Consider the following 23,637-nt stretch of genomic DNA (forward strand, 5'->3'; position numbering starts at 1 on the left):
AGTACTTACCGTGATATACTTACCTGCCACGGGCGGAGAAATGCACGTCTGTTCATCATTCACCATCAGCATCGATCTTACAACTTCAATATTATAGTCCAAATCAGTATGTAGCTTTAAAACCAATACTTTTAAATTTAATATTTGAAAACAGTAGTTTGAAATTAATTACTTATCATGTGTTTTAGAAATATAATCATTGCGATTCATTATTAAATTCTTATAATAAAATTATGTTTTGAATCTCCGATATTTAGAATATTTTTCTGATAAACCATTTAATTAGTAAATGAATACTTAGTTCTGCACAGTTTACCTTCCACCTTACATACCAGAAAGGCGTCAACCCAACATATATCTAGACAATCACAAACACATAGCACATACACACAGACAAACAAAAATATGTATTTTGCGTTTTTCGAGCGTGCCAAGGCACTCTTTGAGGGAATTGGGGGGCCCTGAAAAGGGCCCAAAGATGGGGAAATAGTAGAAGCATTTGGTATTTTATTAGAATGCTTTTTGCTGAGTTTTATCTGCTGGCGTTGGAAATAGTCTGTTGTTCACTTCAAAAATTGTTGTAGACTGTAGGTTTCCTTAGAATTTTTCAAAAGCTCTGGAACTTTCATCACTTCTTCATATCACAGATACTAACATTAAGTAGATGCCGTTGTCCACTTCATCACAGAATCAGCACTGTCAAGTCCCTGCTAAATGTATGCAAGATTGTACTTGCCACATCAAAGTTAATAACAGTATTGCGAAGATCCTGATCCAAAGTCTTTCTTTCACACAAGTAACAAGTCACACTTGACATCCAAACATGGTTGATGATGATGATGATGATGATGATGATGATGTTTAATGAACCCGAGTTTCACTGGCACAATAGACTAATGGAACATGAAAATGAAGTACGGGCTATGGGATGAAAAAAATCAAATAAAAAAAATCTATATTTATAAATATATGCATGTTACGATGACCATGATCAAAAAAATAATTCAATGCTATTGCATTTGATAAAATAAAATAGATAAATGAAATGGGAAATAATGATCTTGATGATAATGGCACGTAGATGTCACTAACTTACTATACCTCTGCTCAGACACAAGCATCTTCTCATAGCATCTATTTCAACATTTATCACATAAGTTATGAAGGTAAAAATTCCATTTAAAATATAAATTTGGCAAACATAACTACTGCACTTTCAGCAAACCTACAATTTACACAATTATTTATCTACAAATTTTATTTACATTTGAGTGAACAAGTTTATATTTCTATTTCCAGCACATAAAATGGTTTGATCTTTGTCTTAGCCAGGATATAAGGTTTGCTTTAAAATCGCAAAAATATACTTCTTTATGAATAATACTTAAAAATTTAATCGCAGTTCTTCAAAAACAAGTTTCATTTCTCATTGATGTACACATATGATCGAGTTTAAAATAAAGGATTTCATGATCAACTTTTAACGCAAGACATAGATACAATTCTTCTTGCATATATGTCTTGAAATTTTTACAATATAAATGGTTGAATTAGAATCAAAATAGATATTAAATATATCCGCAATCAAATATTTACATAAATATAATGGCCAAACATTAAAAATACATAAAGAGGAAACTGCTTTGAGAACTTTATCCGGAAGTAGCAAATATGCCAAGTATAAGAATTCTGAGAAAACAACACAAATTCTTACTCAGTTACTATTGATAATTCTTTTAGTTTAGATATATATTAAGAGCACTAAAGAATCACTCAAGTTAAAAAGAATCCTGGCGAGATCAAAGATTTCGGTTTTGAGAAAAGATTGGGGGAAAAAAAGATCAGACTGTAAGAACTTTGATTGAGATCGACATACATGAGACTTACATATAAAATTTACGAACATTTTAACAATGAAAAAAAAATTTAAATTAATACTGATTCACATTGCTACAAAAATATAGCTCTGGAATGTTCTCTAAGATTCGAAAGTTTGGAATCCCTAAGGCCTAACTACACCTGAACTTTCAGAATCATTTTTAACTGACTGCTCATATCAATGTTATTTTGAGGTTCTTCAAACGAACATCTCATCATCCAGTGAGATGGTGGTTTTGGAAGCACTGTCGGTGAGGGGGGGTCACTAAATTTTGCCCCAGCATAAACACCATTCGACTGTCCGTCGGGACTTGGGGTTCTGGTGAAAGCATTTTCCCCGTCATATCGTCCTTGATCCTTCTGAACTTTCGGGATATAATTTCCATTTTTTGATGAAAGGTGAGGTCGAGGGTCGTTGATGGCAGACACTGGCGATGGTACGCCTTTATCTTTGCCACGATTTGGTGAAAAACGTCCTCCCGCGAAACGCCTTTGTTTGGCATGATACTCCGAAGATTTTTTCATCTTACTCGCGTTTGAGATCTGTGGATAAGTCATATCCACCAAGAACCACGAAAATATATGTTCCTTGTTACAAGGAATGAGACAAAGTACCAAGAGAACGAAGTCTTCTTCTAAAGGTGTTCTCGAGGATGTTGTTTACAAACAATGTTCAAGATGGCGCCCGATGTTCTGCCAACTTCAATCCAACTCAGCGGTCTTTTAAGCGTTCAAATATGAAATGCCAAAGCCGTCCTTGTAATAAGTAGATTCGTTGATTATGAATTGTACTTTCTGCAGTATCAAAACGACCGAATTCTCCTCAAATTTGATAAATTTCAACTTTCCAAACCTTCCTCTCTTCTACTCCTGCTTCTCTTCCTGCTCGCTACATAGCTCCTGTCAATGACAACAACTCAAGGTCGTGATGTTGACCAATGAAATCTGCGAGCACCTGTCACGTTGGGACGTTTAGCCAATGGTGCGAATGCAGCTTACATTCTATTTTTAGACTATGCCATCATGACTTCATTTGTTTTTGAAAGAGAAAAGGTAATAAAATGATTTTAAAATATAAATCGTTTCCATTTCTTCCTTTTAATAGCATTTACATATTCAGTAGATAGCTTATATTAATTTTTGATATATATCATTGCAGGTTAGAAATAAAATTAGCATACGACAAAAGTCGGATATCTTCGTTATATTCCGTTAAAGGGAGGTATTTCCTTTCGGATATGACGTCACAACGTAGGCGGGGAATCCTTGATTTGATTATCGGTTCAGAATACACTCAGAAATTGTTGCAAACTGTGTCATTCGTACTTTTGTTCACCACGAACCAGCACGTTCCTATGTTTAAAGGATTTATCTGCAACTTTTAATCGATATACTTGATTTTGGGTGAGTATATGTACAGTAAACGTTCTCCAAAACTGGCGGAGCAACGCAACCATTCCGTGTGATCCCATGTTGATTGCCTACAACAAGATACGACCAACCCAACTAAGCCAATATGTTACGCAGCTATAACAGTCATTATTAAGAATGTGCTTCGTTTAAATTAGCGATTGTGAATGGACATTGTTTCGAATATAGCTGTTCTAACATTGCTGCACACTTTTAGCATACCATTTTTGGGTGAAGAAATCGGTCAGGTATTTTTATGTTGTCTGCATACGTACTGCTGTACTGTGTATGGATCAATCGGGCTAGCGTTAGCTTGCTGTAGTAGTCTATTTATTCGGCACAACCCCGCCTGGTATATGTTGCCTCGTGACTAGGTTTGTACCTAAAATCTACAGCGAAGTGTACATAGTCTGAAAACACGTGCTGTACGATGTGTTATACTGCTACATAGTGAAGATTATCCTATTTTCTATTTGTTTTACTGTCAAACAATACATGTGCTATTCACATTCCGAAAAATCGATAAAGCTTCATACAAGTGTAGTCTCCCCCAATAACGTGAGTCGAATTCCGTTTATTGCAGGAATTTCTGATATATATCCAGCTCTTAGTTTTAGTCACCAGGTTTAAGAAAGAAATAAGCATAGATTTTCTAAACAAAAGCAAATTAAAAAGCACCCCACCCTGTCATACACTTCTCATGTCAAAGCTTTTAAAACAATAAAAGTTTGTTTATTGTTTCTTCATTAAAGTTTATCATAGCTTGCCATTATTTGTTTTATTACCACTGACTATGGGGTTACACTCTGATCTTAAGGAAACTGTTCAGTAAATGGTGAACCTAATGTGTGGCAAATATTTACGTATTGTCAGAGACATATTAAGTGTAGTATTAACGTCACTGGTATTGTATATTCCTGCCTCATTTATATATCCCTTATACAAATTCTTGCACATAAATTTATCAATTTCAATTCAGCATAAACTGTTTGAGCTTGGGATAAAACAAAAAGAATAAGTTCAATCTACATGATAACAATTTAAAACAAAGATAGATCTGCTTAATTTTTACTATAAAATGTGTTTATTTGTTAAGTCATTTAGGTCACATCAGGTTTTTGTATAAATTATACATAATATAGGATCTTACATGAGTTTCTATTTCATACATTTCTATTTCATATATGAAAGGAGTTTAAGAATTTTTCAATTTTCATATGAAATACATATGAGTGTAAGATCCTTTTAATCACATACTCAAGATTTGTTGTATTTATCCGTGTCAAATGACAATTTTCATGAAACCTTGAAACGTAAAAAAAGCACGCCGTTTTGACTCCAGTGTGTAAGTCTGTGACGTCATGTATTTGTCCTAGGTGTGACGTCATTATTGAAACTTACAACCACTCACAGGGCTGATAGGTCATATTACATGGGTTAATATGCCAAAAAATATGACATAGGTATATTCACTAGATAACACAGTACATTATGTGATAAATATATATATCAATGTTTATTTCATATTTTTTTTCTTTCGTATCTTGAAGATGTGCACGGAAAAGGAACCTATAAGATACAAGTTGGACACTACCATAGAATGCCAGTAGCCGCCACCCAGAAAGATGCACAGATATACCAACATTATCACCACCTGCTACCAAAATCTCCCGGTTGTCACGTGACTGGCCAAATCTCCCCCACAGCCTTGGTGACCAATACTGAGAACTTCATTGGTCGCAATGGCGCTGCCTTTGTAACAGACTTTGGGCAAATTGCAAGACAAGCCAACTCCAATCCCGACAGAGCAGGAGGGTTTTTCAGCACACTAAGTCCTCCAATAATCAATCTAAGTCCAAATTTAAGCCCAACTGTAACAGAGCCCCGCAGAAGTCCGCCGTTTTACGACTTGAGAGAAACAACCAGAAGACGCGGATTGCAAGGCAAGTATTTCAATATACATATACTGTTCTGTTGTAATTTGCTTAAAGAGCATGCATGTCCCCATGGAATTGAAATTCCCCGAAAAAAAATCCATCACAAATTAGTCCACACAGCTTAGCTACTTTCAGTCTTCAATAATACTTGCAACAAAACTTTGTACGGTGCAAGGTGTGGTGAGGTCAGTTTTGACTAGTTTTATATATATCTTAAATTCTCCTGGTTGATAAAAGTTGTTAAATGTTTGGCTGCACTGTTCATTGGTTACCTTGTTATTACGTCTGGTCAGTCAGCTATATATCTTCATCACACATGACTGATCATAATTACAATTTACTTTTTAATATTACTTAATCTCCAATACCATGTGCAATATACATAAATTATCTCTCCCGGATCTTGTCAATTTTCATCCTTTTTTCCTGTTTGACAAGTATGAATAATTCAAAACAGAAATGAAATGCTTTATTTTTTGTGTATTCCTCACTCTGTATATATGTGAGGCCTTAGATGAAAATACACAACTTTCTGGTAACCTTACTTACCCTACTTTCTCATCCATGTCCTACCAGCTTTTATGCAAACTGAACCCAGCTCTATATAAACTTGGTTGTGTCTTGGCTGTGTATTGGTAGCTGGTTGGGACTTCCTGGGGACACAAGAAAGTGACATCGAATTGGTGTAGCTAGGGAACTGAGAAATTCTGTCCAGAAGTTGAGTTAGCAATATGTTTGGAGATAAACCATTGTTCTATGTTGTTTGAAGTTGAATAAAACAATATGGAAAGAAAATCATTGAAAATTGGGTCTGGAACAGTAATTTGTCATCTGGTTGACTTGTACATATATATATATAACATAGTTTGTTAGCAAAGCGTAACTGGATAACCTTGCCTTGTACCATAGCCGGTAATCACATTTTACTGTAGATATATCTCAAACAGAATCTAGATAAATTACATACGCTTGGTAATGTATCCTCACAGCTTTTTTAAAAAGTTAATCCAGCTAGGGTTTACCCTGTATCATGCTTTCATGTGTGAACGCTCTGCTGGACACGAGCATTTTTTGACTGAACGACTTGTGCTGACCAAAACCTTGGTTTGGGCGACAGAAATTGGCTAAAATTTGCACATTCTTGCTGGTCCAAAAGTTTGATATTGGACTTGTTCTGAATTCTCTGGATTTTTTCCCTTATCTTCATGTATTCTTGCATGGTTAGCATTGGGCTGGAACAATGCATCTATTATGGTTAGATTGCAGTTTTCACCTTCTAAATACAAAATACAGGTTACAAACTGAGCATTTGTCAGAAAGTCACATTAAAAAAAGTAGTCTGTTACCATAACAACTCCTTGCAGTGCTCAGGTGATTTAAGATTGTCGTCTCACGGTCTGCAGGCGTGACCTTATTGTACAAAAAAATATATCGCTTCCTGAGTATAGCCTACAAACATTTCTACTGTCGTTCCGTCAACATTTTCTTAACTTTCAAATTTTTTTTGGCTTTCTTTTCCTAGTTTTTTCGGGGTTTGTCCATTCCTCAACAATAACTGCCGTGGTAACTCAAGTTAACATGGCTTACACCTGACTTGTCAGTGTCGAAGGGATTCCCTGTGTCTCTCAGCCAATCAAAAATGCCCCATGAAAAAAGTTAATTGTCCTCATAGGCATGTTTTTAAAGATGTCAACCTCTCTGACAGGATTTGATCTGGTACCAGACTATCAAACCAGTTTCAAAAATGAAATATTGTTTTAAAGATTTAGTGCTTTTCAATCTGGAGTTGGTTGTACATTAACTTTTGCTGCAACTTCAAAACTTCATGACCTTTCATAAACTAATATACTATATAGGATGTGTACATAAGACCCGAAAGCTATAGGTAAATTAATGCAAAGAGAAACCCTTTTGGTTTGTTGCTTTGCTCTTTGTTCTCAGGTTGTGCCTTATAGTTTTGGGCTCCTGACATTTATCATATTCCATTTGACCTAAGAAGTGCTAAGAACTGATACATTGATATGGGGACTTTTGGGTTGGACTTGAATGGGCTCTATTACTGATTGAAAAGTTTTATTTCATATTTATACGGATTCCCAATATTTGCTGTTTACTCTTAAAAATGTCCTTTCCAATTGGTATATTTTCTTCCCAAGTTGTTTCAAAAAGGCTCCATTTGAAAAAAATGAAAAAATAAGCCCACTGCAGTAATAGGTCTATTTATGTCATTTCAATTTTGGAATTTTTGTAATATGTTGCGATGAGAGAGACTTTATATTTGCCTGAATTGTTTGGGAGATGACATTGCTATCTTCGGATGGGAAATAGGAGTTATACATGCATGTAAATTTGTGCCAGGTGTACAGCATTGTTATGATATATGTTCCATTGTGTATGCGTGCGGTTTCTGTATTTCTAAATTTTGTGATAACTTTGCAGTCTGGTGCAGGCTCCGGGAACCAATTTGAAACACACACTGGTTCTAGACTTGAGATAGCTCTAGCTCTGTTTGCTTGTAATTTCAATTTGGTCCAAATATTTTATTGTCTAACTCAAAATTCTTCTACAAATAAATGTTATATCCTGTTCGTTAACTAAAGCACACATTTTGCCAGCTTAGTCAGACACTCTCTTCTTTTAATAAATATATACCAAGTCAGTTATATTAGCCCTTTTGTTCCTTTACCCACAAAGGATGGTGACCTAGTTTATTGATTTAGAGCACTTCCTGCTCCAGGAGGGCCTACACAAGTTTGTGGCCTTAAACAACCCTTTCTCGCCATCCTTTTCCCCTTGGGTGAGACTGACAAAATTCTTTCTCCAAGTCTCTCGGGCAGTAGAGCCTGTTCTTAGCTGGTTATTGTTTACTTGGAATTTTCCATTGAAATGTATAGCATCTATTTGACAGTCTGAACTTGGCCCTCTCTTTAGTATAGAATACAACTCTAAACAATTTCAATTCCGATCTTTTGTTCCTGGCAGTGTTTTGGAAAAGTGTTTCATTCCATTGTTTATAGTCTAGTAGATCTCGGCATGTTTGCCTCATGATCAAGATAACATATTGTTTACAGAATTTTGTAAGAGATATTTATGCTAAAAGCAATAATATTTCCATTGTTGTTGTTTTTTAAAATTTATCTGTATTGGTTATAAAAATCGAGATTTCAAATATTTTGTTTCACATTTTACCAAACCTGGCATATATTATAACTGCCTGGGTATAAAACTGAGCACTGTATGTCATATTGTATGAAACATATTTATATCACTGTAAATATGTATGCATAAATTCAACCTATTATCAGGTGCGTATGTTGTCATCTGAGACCGGTTTTACAAAACACCGCTGGTAGTACTACTGGTAACAGTTTACGTTTTCACTTTATTATGCAGTCAGTTTGACAGGTCTAATTAACGTTGGATCTCTGGAATGAGGATGGCAAATTACAAACTGTAAAGGGAATTCACCCCCAAAGTGGATTTATTTCCTAGCTTGGTTGCTTGTGGCTCAAATATTGACTTGTTGTCACTCTTTCAGCTGGTTACCGTGGTTACTATAGCTTTTTCCCACAATGCATCTGATCGGTAATCCTTCACCTTAGCTGAAGGCAGCTTAAGTTACATGTATAAAGGTTACAACACATGGATGAAATTCTAGGAAACTTGTTAATGCTACAAATGAGAGGTTTTTTCATGTGTTATTTATTTTTATTATTAATTTAATATATATATGTTGTTTAAGAGATAGCACACAATTTAAAGGTATCAATGAAAATACCTGTGTTCACATGATATTACTTTTTTTTTAAATAGGAAACATTTTAAAATATAATCTAATGTCATGAAGAAATATTTTGTTGTGTCAAAAATTCTAATGTAAATATATAGAGTATGATACAAGCAACAAAAAAAACCAGTTATGAACTATGAAGTAATATCTATAAATAACAGTAAAATATCTTATCTGAACATTAACCCATTTACCCCTGAAGACACGTTTGAACTCTTCCAGTTCAAAGGTTGGAATCGTTCATTATGAAATTTCAAGGGTGAATGAGTTAAAAATAGTCTAGAAAAAGCATAATTGATGTTATCTTATTTTGATGGTTAGATATCAATCTACCATACCGTGTGTTTATTCTAGAAAAAAAATATCATTAGTGTCAAAATTGATTGTTAGTAATCATCTATAATCTGTATTGAGTCTGGAAAGCAAAACTACAGTGGCATAATCTAATATTATACTGTGATAACTGTCTCGGTTTCTGATCATGTGAAAGTATTATTCATCCGGTGTCATCTAGGTCATGCATAATTGATATATAAACATGGGTTCTGATGTCATAAAGTGATAATTTATTTGATAATTTAGGGATCAGCTCAGGGAAAATAAAGTTTATTATGTATATCTGTACAGGACAAAGGGCTTATATAAGCTTTTGTCTCTTCAAAATAACATCAGACAGTCGGGCAATAGTCGTTTTGATGTAAGTGTACCCAATATGATATGTAGATGACTGTTTGGAAAGGACCTTACGGACTCCATGCCGGATATTTCTTACAATAGTTAATAGCATAAAAGTTAGTTTTGCTTTTGGTTTTCTGTTGAAATTTGAAAAGAACTTTAAAGTAAATTTCAAATTTTACTCTGGGTCAATGCCAAATGACTTACTGTGTTATTGTGTAAATTATTTATCCACAAGTTATTCATTTCTTGTATAAATCTCAACGAAAATAGATAACTAATTCAACTATCTCTTGAATATGTACATAGATCTGTATTTGAATAGGAAGGCTGAAGCTTGTTCTTTTCAAAAATTCAGATTCATGCATAAAAGTCATTTAAGTGAAAAACACATGGAAAACTTACTTATTCATTTACAGTAAACACGGAAACATATTTAGAACAACATCATTTGACAAATATATTTATATATGTGTCGACAAAGTACGAGTTAGTATCTGGTGGGCCGTGTCTGTTTTTTGTCTTTTAGCCGATGTTCAGTGACTACAAATATGATGTAAATATATTACGGTTGTGTATATATATCATCTCACTAATAAATTGCAATAGTTCATTTTGTGACTCATTAATGCCAGTACATATATACTTCATCATTTTACAGTGTGCAATTGAAATTATTTGGAATACAAAAGTTGATGTCATACCGGTGCTGTTATTGTTGATATAAGTAAAACTGAAGAAAATGTAATGGGTAAAAAATGTATAACTGTATTTTCCGTAATAAGCGCTCCTCCTCCTGTAAGTGACCCTCCTCCTTTTTGGGAGAAAATGATGAACTTTTGTAGCTATATAAGAAAACATAGAAGAAAACCATATATCGGACAAAAAGTGTTTTGACAGTATATTCAATATTTATAACAATATTTTGAGTTGTTTTAAGTATTGCAGAGTATTTTGTTGTGGTATATTGCGATAACATGCCTAAAAAAACCCATCATAGATTTAAATGTTACATTTTCAAATGAATTTTGAACTTGAAAAGGTCTCCGTGAAAACGTTGAGGACATTTTCTGACACCAAATAAAATCAATAGAGAAAAATGTGTTCCTTGACTGCTGAAGAGATACCTTCCCTGTTCTTCTGTCTCTGATCGCTTCCAGGGTCATTTTACCGAACCGAGTCTGTCTGTTTGCCAATCTCTCATCTCCGCAGTAATACAGATCTAGTGCGTTCTTCCCAATTTCGTGCTGACGCTTTGTCAGGCTAACTTTCCAAAGGAAGTACTGTAAGACGTTTTTTGTATTGACTCGAGCCAGTCAAGGACTGAGGTTTGTTTGATCACATGACTTCATTGTCATACAGAAAATACACATACGCCTATGGGCAATAAGGGCGCTTGGCATAGGTCAATGACAAGTGTGGCACCATCATCATTTATACATTTTCCATTTACAACACCCCTCATATTTTCATTTTTTATTTTCTTTTGGCGACAGAGACATGAAGGTGTCTGTCCAATGTTGAGTTCCTCGTTGATAAAGTGATGCATCATTCTGAAATGATTCTTTGATAACTGTTTTAGCAGGTGTCTTTCGGTGGCGGTTTTGTTTTTGTTCAATACACTGTGTTAAGTGCCGTTTTTGTGGTGGATTCAAGAAAACCAACCCTAAGATTCCGAAAATTATTAAATCTTGAACTTTACGATAACTTGCAAAGTCATGTATTGTTAAAATCTTTCAGGGTGTCCTTATTGTGTCAAATACGGTACAAAATAGCATCCATTGTGAGGTCATCATAGACAAAATATATAACACATTATAAATCATTATGGATTTAAACTCACTTTTATTCTGAATACAATAGTTTTAATGTACATAGATGGCAATGATGAAGAGTTGACAATTGTTACGGAAAAAGTTTACAGATATTTTTGCATAAATGATAAGTAATGTAATTTATGGATTTTGAATTTGTGTCGTTATTAAGTCTCAAAAGTTTCTCTTCAGGAGGGGAGAGTCATGCTATAATGTAAACTTACAATGTCACCTGTGCACAATAGCATATAAATGAAGTGAGACTCGTGAAGGTTTAGGGGGGGGGGGGGTCTTTTTTGTTAGTAGACTTATACCTATACAGCATGATTCTACTTGTAGTTTGAACTAGAAAACTACAATGTATGGAAATAGGATTTGACAAGCTGTGGTCTTTACAAATCTTTCTGGGAGTCCACATACAAGAAAAGTAATAGAATCTGTTGTATTGAAGTGCTATAAACTGCCTAAATCTGCCCAGTCTAAATCATTGTGTCTTTATATACCAAACAGAATGTCTGGCTAGATCAAACTGGTTGCTGCTTGCATAGAAAAGAAGCATTATATGACATGGAAGTGTTAGAGGATTATAATCAAGGTGATGATAGTGGACATTACTTGGCAGAAGCAGAGGATTAACTCAAACCTTTCTTCTAATCTTGTTAAGAATGATTGTAAATTTATGCATTCAAAATGGCTGTAAATGGTACAAATGAGGCAGATACTGGCTCCACTGGAAAATAGCTGGGGGAAGGTTGGCAGAAAGGGCCATTTGAGGCCAAATCATTATCTAGGTCGCTTCTGATTGCTGGCCTTGAGGGGCTGTGACTAACTATAGCTACAGGCCTGACAGTTTGACACAGATAATATATATCTAGGTCTATTTATCTATAGACTATAGTGTGCATAATGAAATATATAACTCTTAAAATGAAACATTTGAATGCACAACATGTGATGAACAGAAAGAGAGATACATATATTTTATCAGAATTATTTTCGGCGTAGGCTAAATGTGTTTTGTTGGAATAACGCCTGGGTCTGCCTTGGCGTCTGGGTTATTACCAGGCATACAGGTGTATACAGTATGTGGCTTGTTTCACCAGGCACACCTGATCAGTCCGTATGTATATACTACCATCATATATACCAGCTAAAATGTTCATAATAAATCAGGTTTGGGCTCACGTTTTCAGGTGTACAAAGAAACAGTGACATTCGTTCTTCTGTCAGAGGAGAAACGTATGAAGTGAACATCATTACGATTCAAAGTTACTTTTATAATCAAATGAAAAGCAATGTTTGAAATCTACAGATGTGTGGACCAGTGGGTGTTGGGGCTTGATATAGTTGTGTATACATACATTATATGATAGGCCTTTTATTATAGGATGAAATGCTTGTTTAATGTCTGTACCAAGCTACATAAGTAACTTGCCGGCTAATACAGTGTATTAGGGACGTTTCAAAGAAAGGTACTGGAATTTCACCAACCTGAACCCTATTATATATATATATATATAATATTTGAAGCTTTTGAAATAGTTTTACATTCCTTTGTTTTATATTTGAAATATAATTTAAAACAGGAATGGCACTTAATAATAAATTTAAACAACAAACAATAAATATAAACTAAATATAAACAACAAACAACAAATATAAACAACAACAAAACATTGCAAACTTCATCAGAAAAATCTTGTGTAAACCTTTGTTTATTTTGCAAAATATGTTATTTATGCATGGTTTGTTATATAAATATGCACTATTGTTTATTGTTTTGCACTAGTTTAGAGCTGATCAATTTGGAATCTGATGTAAACATATTTTTTTATTTAGCTTTCACATCCAGATGGTAAAAATAAAAATTAAAAAAATACCATGTTACCCTGGACAGGTGTATCTGCACTTATACCGGTGTGAGATTTCCTTATCTCACCCTAGGGTTGAGACGGGGGGGGGGGGGGATTCCCCTATTCATAACAATGGCATGACGCCACTTCAACAATACAATGCCGTCACGTCAACAATACAATGACGTCAGGTCAACAATCCATCAATGTCATGTCAACCCTGAATTTAGCATGTCATGTTATCATTACATTATGAATATGATACACAATGGGAGAACAGGGTAAGAGAAAAAAGAATCATTCACCCTCTTGTTGGTGAGATAAATCATGGGGAAAGATTCTTAAGTTGCTAAACACTCGCCAAAGCCTCATGTTTGGCAACATAAGAATCTTCCCCTTGGGTTGAGATTCCCACATCTCACCCACAAGGGGGTGAGAGATTCTATTAGTCTGTATGCACATTATTTGCCGTAGTTTTCCCCTAGTCTTGCACCATTTTCTGGTATGTCGTTTTCTCCCTGAGGAGTTTAAATCAAGGTCTCAATATATAGCTTGGACCCTGATAATCTTCATGAGAGTGAAAGTAAATATATCCAAAAAATATTGAAATTCATAATTATGATCACATGCAGAAACTTTATCTGAACATTCATCTGATGAAAAGTATTTGTCCAATATATTATTTTGAAAACTTAAATGAATGATTAAGACTTGGAATAACTGGGTCTTGGCTGTAAGATCCATAGTGAAGTTCAAAGTATAAATGTTCTATGCATAAAGTTGTGCATGCATGGACATTCCAAATTTAGCTGTGTAATGAAGCAATGCTCAATTCTTCCTTAATAGGTGTTTTGTTATTTTAAAGAATTCACAAATAATATCAGTGTTTTTTTCTTCCTAAATTTTAAAACAGCCTGTTCTCACATGAACAAGGAAAATACATGTATATATAGCATTATGTTTATCAAAATTGGGCAGTCCTCATTTTTTCTTCATTTTGGGAAAATAAAGTACTCTTTTNGGGGGATCACTGAATTTATCAACATTGGAGCTTTGCAATTTATATAGAACACAAATGTATATTGTATATTCCAAAATTATTCTTTGTATACAGGTATTTTGTGAACTCCATAACAAATTCTTGATCTTGTCACAGTCTTGTGGTTTGAATATTGAAATTGAAATAAAAATATGAATCATAAGGTGATATCAACCCTGGAAATCATAAATTTCCTGTATTTGTAAAGACCTGATATTTTGTTTTCACAAAAAACTAACCATGCTTTACGTGAAAGTCGGTGTGTACAGAGATTTAGAGGGCAGTGTTGAGGCCAGGCAGAGAGGCTAGGCTGACTGGGGGGCTCTTTGTGTGTCAGTGCTGGTTGTGGTGGTGGTAGAGAGCTAGGCCGATCTCAATCTACTAACTTATGTGGCTGGGTTAAAATGGGAGACAGCCCAATTTTATCAACCCATTTAGCTTCTCTCCTGAATACTAAAACTCTATCTTTCCCTGTTATTTAGAACTTGAGTACATGGCGCAACTCTATCAAATTATTTAGTCTATCTCCACTCTCTCTTCTGAACTCTTTTCAATTTGATAAAGCATTTTTTCAATACATTGTTTTTTTTGCTCGAAGTCTTTCTTTGTTATAGGTTTTATTTTTATCTGAGGTTTTTGTCAAATAACACAAACATTGTGATTCTATTGCCTTTGTTTTTAAAGATTCTATCTGCGTAAGTATATTCATTAAAAATATATTAATTTGTTTTGTTTGCCGATAATTTTGTTAATCTGTATTTGTTTATCGAAAAAAAAATGCACAACTAGATAATATTAGTTAGACAATCATCTAGAAGAAAAGACAATTTCCTCATAGGGTACCCATCAAATAAATATGGGTGGCCCGCATTTTTTTTATGGAGATTTTTTTTTCTGTTCTCTCCGGTCTGAAAGCCATCTCCACAATCCCCTGTGAATTGAGGAAGCATCGGGGGCCATGTTGTCTAGATTTAAATGACATGCTAGCTGGGCCTGGAGGAAAGTCAGCTGTCTCAGAAAGCTGGCGTTAGTTGGTGTTCCATTATCCTTGACTGGCCTTCCAGATTCCAAAGGATAAGACTGCTGGTTTTCTACCTTCTTTGTTTGCCCCAGAAGAGTTCTCAGCCTGGGCTAATATCGTTTTTCTTTCATGCCAGCGGAGCTGGATGAACAGGCACTCTGTCAAATGAATTTTACATGTTCACCGTAAACCACTTGTAAAATTTTGTGAAAAGATAGGTCCTCTTGATGTGGTGGCCAAGCAGAAAACCTGTATAAGCCTATAGGCCAGCTGTGTGAATTAGAAGCAGTAAACTTAGTACAGCTCACTGTCCCCATAAGTCATTCACTAGGATGCTGCAATCAAATTATACCTTTCAAAGCTGGGATGCATTTATGCCCTAGATGAATTATTTTTATTTTGTTAAAACTAATTTTGAAATTTATTCATTGGGGAAGTAAATGGATGAAATTTAGGAAACATGAACCCAGGAGTGAATTTATGATGTTTGATGTGATGAACCCTGTATAGTGTGGATATCTATACCCTTGACTGGGTTCTTCTGTTTATTTATGTTTTGATGTCAAACAAACCTGTTTTAGCTAAACTTTTGTCAATTCCAACCAGACATATAGATCCTGCATCTCTCTGTTGTTATAAAATGTGTATAATGATGCCCTACACAAACCAAATCAAGTTAAGTTAAGGCACTTACCGTACAGAAAGAATTGTAGAAAATTTTGTGAAAATTTTGTCACATATATGACTTTTTAGGATGTGACTGTAGTAATTGAGTGTTCTGCTGACTTCTGCTCCCCCCACCATACATAGAGAATAATACATGCCTTTTTCCATATCACACCCAGTATCAACCCGAGACTACAATATCAGCCCAAGGACCGAAGGCCCGAGGGCTGATATTGGTCGAGGGTTGATACTGGGGGTTATATGGAAAAAGGCGTGTTTTATTCTGTTTATTACATACTTACTAATAACAACTACTATCTTATGATTTATTTTTATTTTTGAAATATTGAAAAAACATTTTTTTTTCCAAAAGGGGTGTGATATGGGTTTTGCGAACTGATACAGGTTTTGGGGTGTGATACGGCGGGGGGCTGATATGGGTTAGAGCAATTGTGTCGTATCGCATATACAAAAAACCCATATTTATTAGTAAGTATGTAATAAACATTAATATCATGTATCTTCCAATATCTTTTCTTTAAGATTAATATAATCTTTCCCTACCTGAAGGGTGTGACTGGGAAATTTCTAACGGGTGATTATTTAGGTTGTTTTTCCCGAAAGACTGTTGAGGTTTAGACAATTAAACAATCATTAAGAGGGTTGCAGATTTCTCTATAATACCCTCATGGTAGGGGGAGATTGTTTTTCTCCTGTCCTGTTATCTTAGTCACAAATTCACATGCCAATATTGGCCATGGCATTTCTTTCTTCTGTTTGTTATATCCATGTATAAAGCTGAATTGTTATTTATCACATAATCGGCCTGTTATCCAGTGAATTCGCGCGTGTAATATTTTTACATATATGTCACTAACTAGTGTAATATACCCTGGAGCGTTTTTCATTGGCTGTGCCAGTCAGAAATTGATTGTGACGCCATAATATGGACAATGACGTGACGTCATAAATTTTTAATGGCGCAACAAAATGGCTGTCTCCGTTTGATTAGCCCTCTACATTTTGGCTTTAAAACCTGTCAAAATGTAAGTTTTCTGAGTTCTGTGATAAAAAGTATCTTAAATTAAATCTTTAATGAGTTTTCATTTCATATGAGCTTTTATGAAACTCGTCTCGAAGTTTTAATTTTTGCTCGTTTCATTAAATCTCATATGAAATGAAAACTCATTAAGATCCTATATATATTAAAAAAAAAAAATGTATGATTTGGTAATATATTGGAAACTGTTTCACTACAAATCCAGACCACTATCTAGACTATAACATTTAAATGTCACTCGCCTACCATTGACATCACAGTGACCTACATAATAATGCACTGCAGTTTAATACACCAACAAGTACTATTATATATACACACCGGTGTTTCTTCTATATACATTAACCGATAGATATAAATTCTCGGTGGCTGGTGGCTATTCGTTTCAAACACCTGATTCCGGTTATACCCTTAGTGACCTGGCCCATCCCCTCCAGGGGCACACCCCCTCCCCACACACCTTACACAGTACTGTATACCATGAATCATTGGGGCCCACAGAGAGGTTACCATAGGAGGACTAAAAGTCCTGCTTCACTGCTTATTCAAATAATATATTCATTAGAAGTACTACTGCCGTAAATTTACATTCCATCCTTTATTTCGATTTGTAAATCTTTAAAAGTCTAAATAATGTATGTGGTCTGTTTCCAGTATTTAAATGTGGATTTATGTTATTTTGATTGTACTACAGGTGTCTGATTTGTCGGTTTTCCAAACCTATTTTACAGCTTGATGCCTATCTGCACTATAAAGTAATATAAGCCTTTAGCATTGTAGAAATTACAGCTGGGCTTTTCTGTACATATTTTGTTAAAGTCTTACTGCTTGAAGTTTTTAAACATTGGCTTGTTCAGATTTCTGTACAATGTCAGCTGGTGTGTGTTCAGTACTCTAGGCAATTTGAAAAACTGTGATATTATATACACGTACACATGTGCTCACACCAAACCAACACACGCTGATGTAGAATGTGGGTGTGGTGATTGGCTACCTGGTCAAGTATGGGAGACCCCGGGAATGTCTTTGTCGGTGTGTACAATGTGCGAGTGTGTGTGTTGTTTACACATGTACACACTGGGTAGCGTGTGCTTGTTTACAAAAGATTTCCTACGTACTGAGCACTACGTAGCACAGGGCCATACAGTTGTACATACGTAGGCGGTGTGCGCTGGTTGACTCAGACCATGTGTTGAGCTGTGTGACATGACCCGAGTCATACGCCGAATTACAGCTGACTTGTTAACTCTTCGACTGCACTTCCTACTACCATTACCTGAATGGTTTAGTTTTCATTCTGATATGTAGGCGAGTCTTTCAACTCTTATTCAGATAAAAAGTTGAGACTTGTTGTCGGGAGTTAACACTGTTCGATTTGGTTTTGCCAGAACCACCTTTACATGTGTACGAAGTGATAGACACTACAGGTATGGATTCTCTAGTCATTTTACCTGGTTCCCACCCACTGGACTTACAACACTCCAAGGCCTGTCCACAAGGTAAACCATTTACTTCTAGGGGAATAATATCAGGTCAAATTGTTGCAAATATTTACTGTCTTGAACTTTCACCTCAGTTTGCCTTGTTGAAAGGAACAGGAAAACTCCCTGGTTTAGAAAAATGTTATAAATTTCTTATTTTCAAAGCTGAAAGTAAAATACCTTTTAAGCTTTTTACTTGAATGTCCTTTTTTAAAATACTTTCTTGTAATTCTTGAAACAAAGAGTCTCACTTGTACAGGAATGTTGACTGTTCAGTGACTTAGCTTACTTGTAAGTGTAATTGGTCTGGCAACATTATGGTCGTGGGGAACGTTACAGTCAAATGGTACATTATGGTCAAGTATACTTGTTAGCTTGTAGATGTATGACAAAAGAGACTTGTGAATTAATTCTTGTGATGTTTTTCCTTGAGAGCATTGAAATTGTTATCTTTAGTTTATTATCAAGGAAATATTTAATGTGTTACCTGCAGGGAAACATGTGGAATTGTTACCTGTAGTTGTATGACCAAGGGAACATGTGGAGTTGTTACCTGTAATTGCATGACCAGGGAAACATGTGGAATTATTTCCAGTAGTTGTATGGGAACATGAAGAGTTGTTACCTGTAGTTGTATGACCTGGGAAACATGTGGAGTTGTTACCTGTAGTTGTATGACCAGGGAAACATGTGGAATTGTTACCTGTAGTTGTATGACCAGGGAAACATGTGGAATTGTTTCCTGCTTGTATGACCAGGGAAACATGTGGAATTGTAACCTGTAGTTGTATGACCAGGGAAACATTCGGAGTTGTTACCTGTAGTTGTATGACCAGGGAAACATGTGGAGTTGGAACCTGTAGTTTTATGACCAGGGAAATATGTGGAGTTGTATGACCAGGGAAACATGTGGAGTTGATACCTGTAGTTGTATGACCAGGGAAACATGTGGAATTGTTACCTGTAGTTGTATGACCAGGGAAACATGTGGAGTTGTATGACCAGGGAAACATGTGGAGTTGTTACCTGTAGTTGCATGACCAGGAAAACATGTGGAGTTGTAACCTGTAGTTGTATGACCAGGGAAACATGTGGAGTTGTATGACCAGGGAAACATGTGGAGTTGTATGACCAGGTAAACATGTGCAATTGTTACCTGTAGTTTTATGACCAGGGAAACATGTGCAATTGTTACCTGTAGTTGTATGACCAGGGAAACATGTGCAATTGTTTCCTGTAGTTGTATCACCAAAGAAGAATTTAGTTTGCAATGATGTCATAGACAGTTAGCCTTAGATGGTGTGACAATGTTCAGTCACAGAGTGGCGCCATCTCTATAACTAGGTATTGTCCAATCTGAACCGATTAACTTATATTTTGTCATGAGGTATACTTTGGAATCTTTTATTTTTAGATGACAATTTTTTATTGTTCAGATATGTCAAAATCATGTCCCCTAAAACCCTTGACTGGATTTAGAGAACCCTATAAGTACTGATTAGATATTGCGGAGGCTGAACTGTATTTGGCCTCATCATTGTCACATCATTATGGCTATTTATACAAATTATTACAGTCAGGACTGCCGATAGGATTACAATCTCAAAACTTCATAACCGCCAGCATTGGAATCTGAATGTGAAATCACTGAGTGTCACATACCGGTAAAAATCCTTAGAGCCAAAATATTTTGAAATTAACAACAATTTAAGGTACAGTGAAAGGTAAAACTTATTGTTGTTAATTTAATATACACACCTGGGCCCGTATTCATGAAACCATTCTCATGTTCAAGCATGGATTCTGTGCTCAAAACAGCTTTCTTGTAACTCGCCTAAATCATGTCAAACGATCAGAAAGTAAAATTTAAACATTGAAAACAGTATTCGACTCTTCAAAATATTTTCCAAATCCTTGATTTTTTATTTATTTTTAACTATTTATATACGAAACAAGAAATTGAGCTTGAGAACAAAATATATGCTTGAGCATAAAAACGGTTTCATGAATACAGCCCCTGTGTATCTTAACATGTGTACATATATATAACACATGACATTGAATGATGTATGATAGAGGCAATACTTACTGTACATGATAAATATGTGGTCTAGAACTGATGTCAGTTTGAATAAGCTCGGGAATATTCACTTGATATAAATGACATAATTTCATATCCATACATCATTTGGCAGATAGATATATATATATATTATATAGAAGCAGTCTACAATCTGCTGGAGGACTCGAATCACTAAAACGAAATGTTCACAATAAGATACAATGGCATTAATGTCTAAATTTAGGATTAATGCAAACATCAATATTTTTTTGATAATTAGTCATAAACTTGCTTCCCTGAGGTTTTAAAATATGAAAAATATGTTGGGTGTACGCCAGGAAAGGGTAGATGTCTTTAGATGGGAAATAGCTTTTTATTGGGGTAAAATAGTTTTATACAGCAGCAGACAAAGGGTGAGGATATACCTGTGATGCTTTTGCAGCTAAGCTAAGTTTGGTGGGCTTTTATTTTGTCAGAAATTGCTGGTGTTGGCTTGTTTTTGAAGTCGACTGTTGTCTGTAGCTAGGCATATAGGCTCGGTGTGTCGTCTTCCAGTCATGATCGAGTGAATGAGTGAAGCTGTGGGAATTCTTCCGAGAGGAAGTGAACAGACTGGGTAGTGTTGGCCGCAGGCTTTGCAGAGGCTTCTCTTCACAGAAATAGTCCAGCACTGAAGCTCGCACCCACGAGCGTCAGTTTGAATCAAGCCCCACTTGAATATTCAAATGAGATGTTGAGGACTATTGTATAAAGGCAGGTCGTTGACAGAGCCGGTTGTGATGGAAGTACATGTGGAAGAGACTGTGTGTGTAGTTGTGAACGTGTTGTGTACCTCATTCTTGAAGTAGCGGCAGCCATGTAAATGCCGGCTTCGATACGAAAACCTGTCAGTTCACTGTAGGTACCAGTCAGTGTCACCAGGTGCTATTTATAGTTCATCAAACATTTCATTGAAGCCAAAACACAATTAAATATGTTTATGTAGATACACAATAATTGGAATATATAGCTTAAATAAAATTCAATTCTTCTCTAAAAACTTCTCAATTAATCTGGTGACCTGTATTTGTTCTGAAAGGATTTTTCAGTAGAAGTTGCACGAAAGAAAATCATCACATTTTATTTCTGATAATTCATTGTTAAACTTGTGTGTTATGTAGGTATGCATGCATGACAGTGTTCATCTGTGTGTGAGTTTATTCTGTATGTGTGTGTGTTCAGAGTATGTTTTTGATGTTCTGTATGTGTGTGTGTTCCGAGTATGTTTTTATGTTCTGTGTGTGTTTCTGTGTGCGAGTGTTTCTGTGTTTTGAGTATGTTTTTATGTTCTGTGTGTGTTTCTATGTTCTGTGTGCGAGTGTTTCTGTGTTCAGAGTATGTTTTTATGTTCTGTGTGTGTTTCTATGCTCTGTGTGTTTCTAGTCTGCTTTAGCTAAATATTGATCTGCCTTGTATTGATTCGATGAAATTTTAGAAGGTTAACGGTAATTTTCATTTTGTAACCACCAGATCTGCAGAACAATTACAGCCACATCTACCACCACCACCATCAGCCTGTGCTTCATCAACAGCCAATGCAGAACGCCGCCCAGCTATGCGCAGCCGCTGTGGAAATGATCTCGGAGGACTCGGGCAGAAAGGTTAGTACTCACCTTCCCAACATGCGCATGCATCACTGGTCCACATGTACAGAGTGAGGCAAAGTCAAACGAGAGTTGGTGCATGCTAAACACAGGCAAAGCCACATTGATTTTGTGTTGTTCTGTACTGATGTATGACTGCTGATCGTGCCCAGAATGGGTTTTTTGCATGTCCTACTAAGGCTTGATCAGATTGATTTTGTGTTTCGGATACAGAATGATGCAGGGTCTGATTGATTTTACATTTGTTCGCAGGCAAAGTCACTTTGAATTTGTGTTCGTTTCTCTTTTTTGAATACATGCAAACTCGGAGCGTTTTGTATTTGATCGAGATTGATATTGTGTTGGTTTGCATGCAGCGTCGGATTGATCTCGTGTTTATTTGCAGTGAAAGTCATATTGGATCAGCCTTGGTTAGTTTTGTACGCAGGCACGTCGGTTAGCGTGGTGCCTACTCGCAAACGCAGTGTGAAATAGATTTTTGCGTAGTGGGCTAAGGGAGATCAATTTGGTGGGATGCCTTACAATGATAACCAGTTAAGGTTGTTTCTATAGAAGAGAACGGCATAGTTAGTCTTTCTACACACGCAGCGTTCCTTGGGTTCTGTTTCTCTGTAGTGTACAGCGGATTCATTTATTGGTAGAATCCAAATTGAATCAATGTATTTATCAATGTTTATGCTAATTTCAGACCACGACCTTATTTTTGAAAGACTGATTAGCCAAAAGACCCGTTCTTAAGAAAATTATTTCATCTAGAATTAACTTGCCCTGAACAACTAGTCTAAATCAAGCATGATAGGAAACACTATTTTTGTTGAGAATTAAACCTTTAATATAACACTCTTCATATCTTAGCACCTTAATTGATCACTGTCATCATGGTTCCAAGTTCTCTGCTCCCGGTCATGATAATTCCTTTATGCACTTCCTTCAATGTTTTGCCATACCCCTCAGAATTCCAAAAAGCAGGAACACCAATTTGGGCCCTCTCCTGGCCATCACAGAAAAGTTTCCTTTGTGGTATAAATATGTTTTGGTTATGACATCATGCTATGGCTTGAAATTTATGGTTAGCTTTATGATTTAGTAAAATAGAGGATCAAAATCATAAATGGCCTCTTTTTGTGTAATGCGACGTTATTTTGGAATTTCTTCATAATTTTGATGTATTGTGTAATTCAAAGCTGCATATAAAAAAAATAAAAACATGGTTCCTACAGTTGTCCAGTTTATATAGGGTTTCTGTTAGACAGGTAGTTATAAAATAAAAAAGATTTACAAATGTGCAAATAGAAGTCATTGTTTGCA

At 35.6% G+C, this 23,637-nt stretch overlaps 1 protein-coding gene across 1 annotated transcript in view; it reads left to right on the forward strand.

Annotated features, from left to right (window-relative positions):
* Positions 1–23,637, forward strand: part of LOC110450018 — a 79,586-nt gene that overhangs the window by 28,514 nt on the left and 27,435 nt on the right. The window contains exons 16-17 of the mRNA XM_021497225.1: positions 4,839–5,231; positions 22,196–22,326. Of these exons, the coding sequence (XP_021352900.1) occupies positions 4,839–5,231; positions 22,196–22,326 (524 nt within the window). The remainder of the gene's footprint in view (positions 1–4,838; positions 5,232–22,195; positions 22,327–23,637) is intronic.

This window comes from Mizuhopecten yessoensis, unplaced genomic scaffold (genome assembly GCF_002113885.1).
Source record: "Mizuhopecten yessoensis strain PY_sf001 unplaced genomic scaffold, ASM211388v2 scaffold4899, whole genome shotgun sequence".
Classification (NCBI taxonomy): Eukaryota; Metazoa; Mollusca; class Bivalvia; order Pectinida; family Pectinidae; genus Mizuhopecten; species Mizuhopecten yessoensis.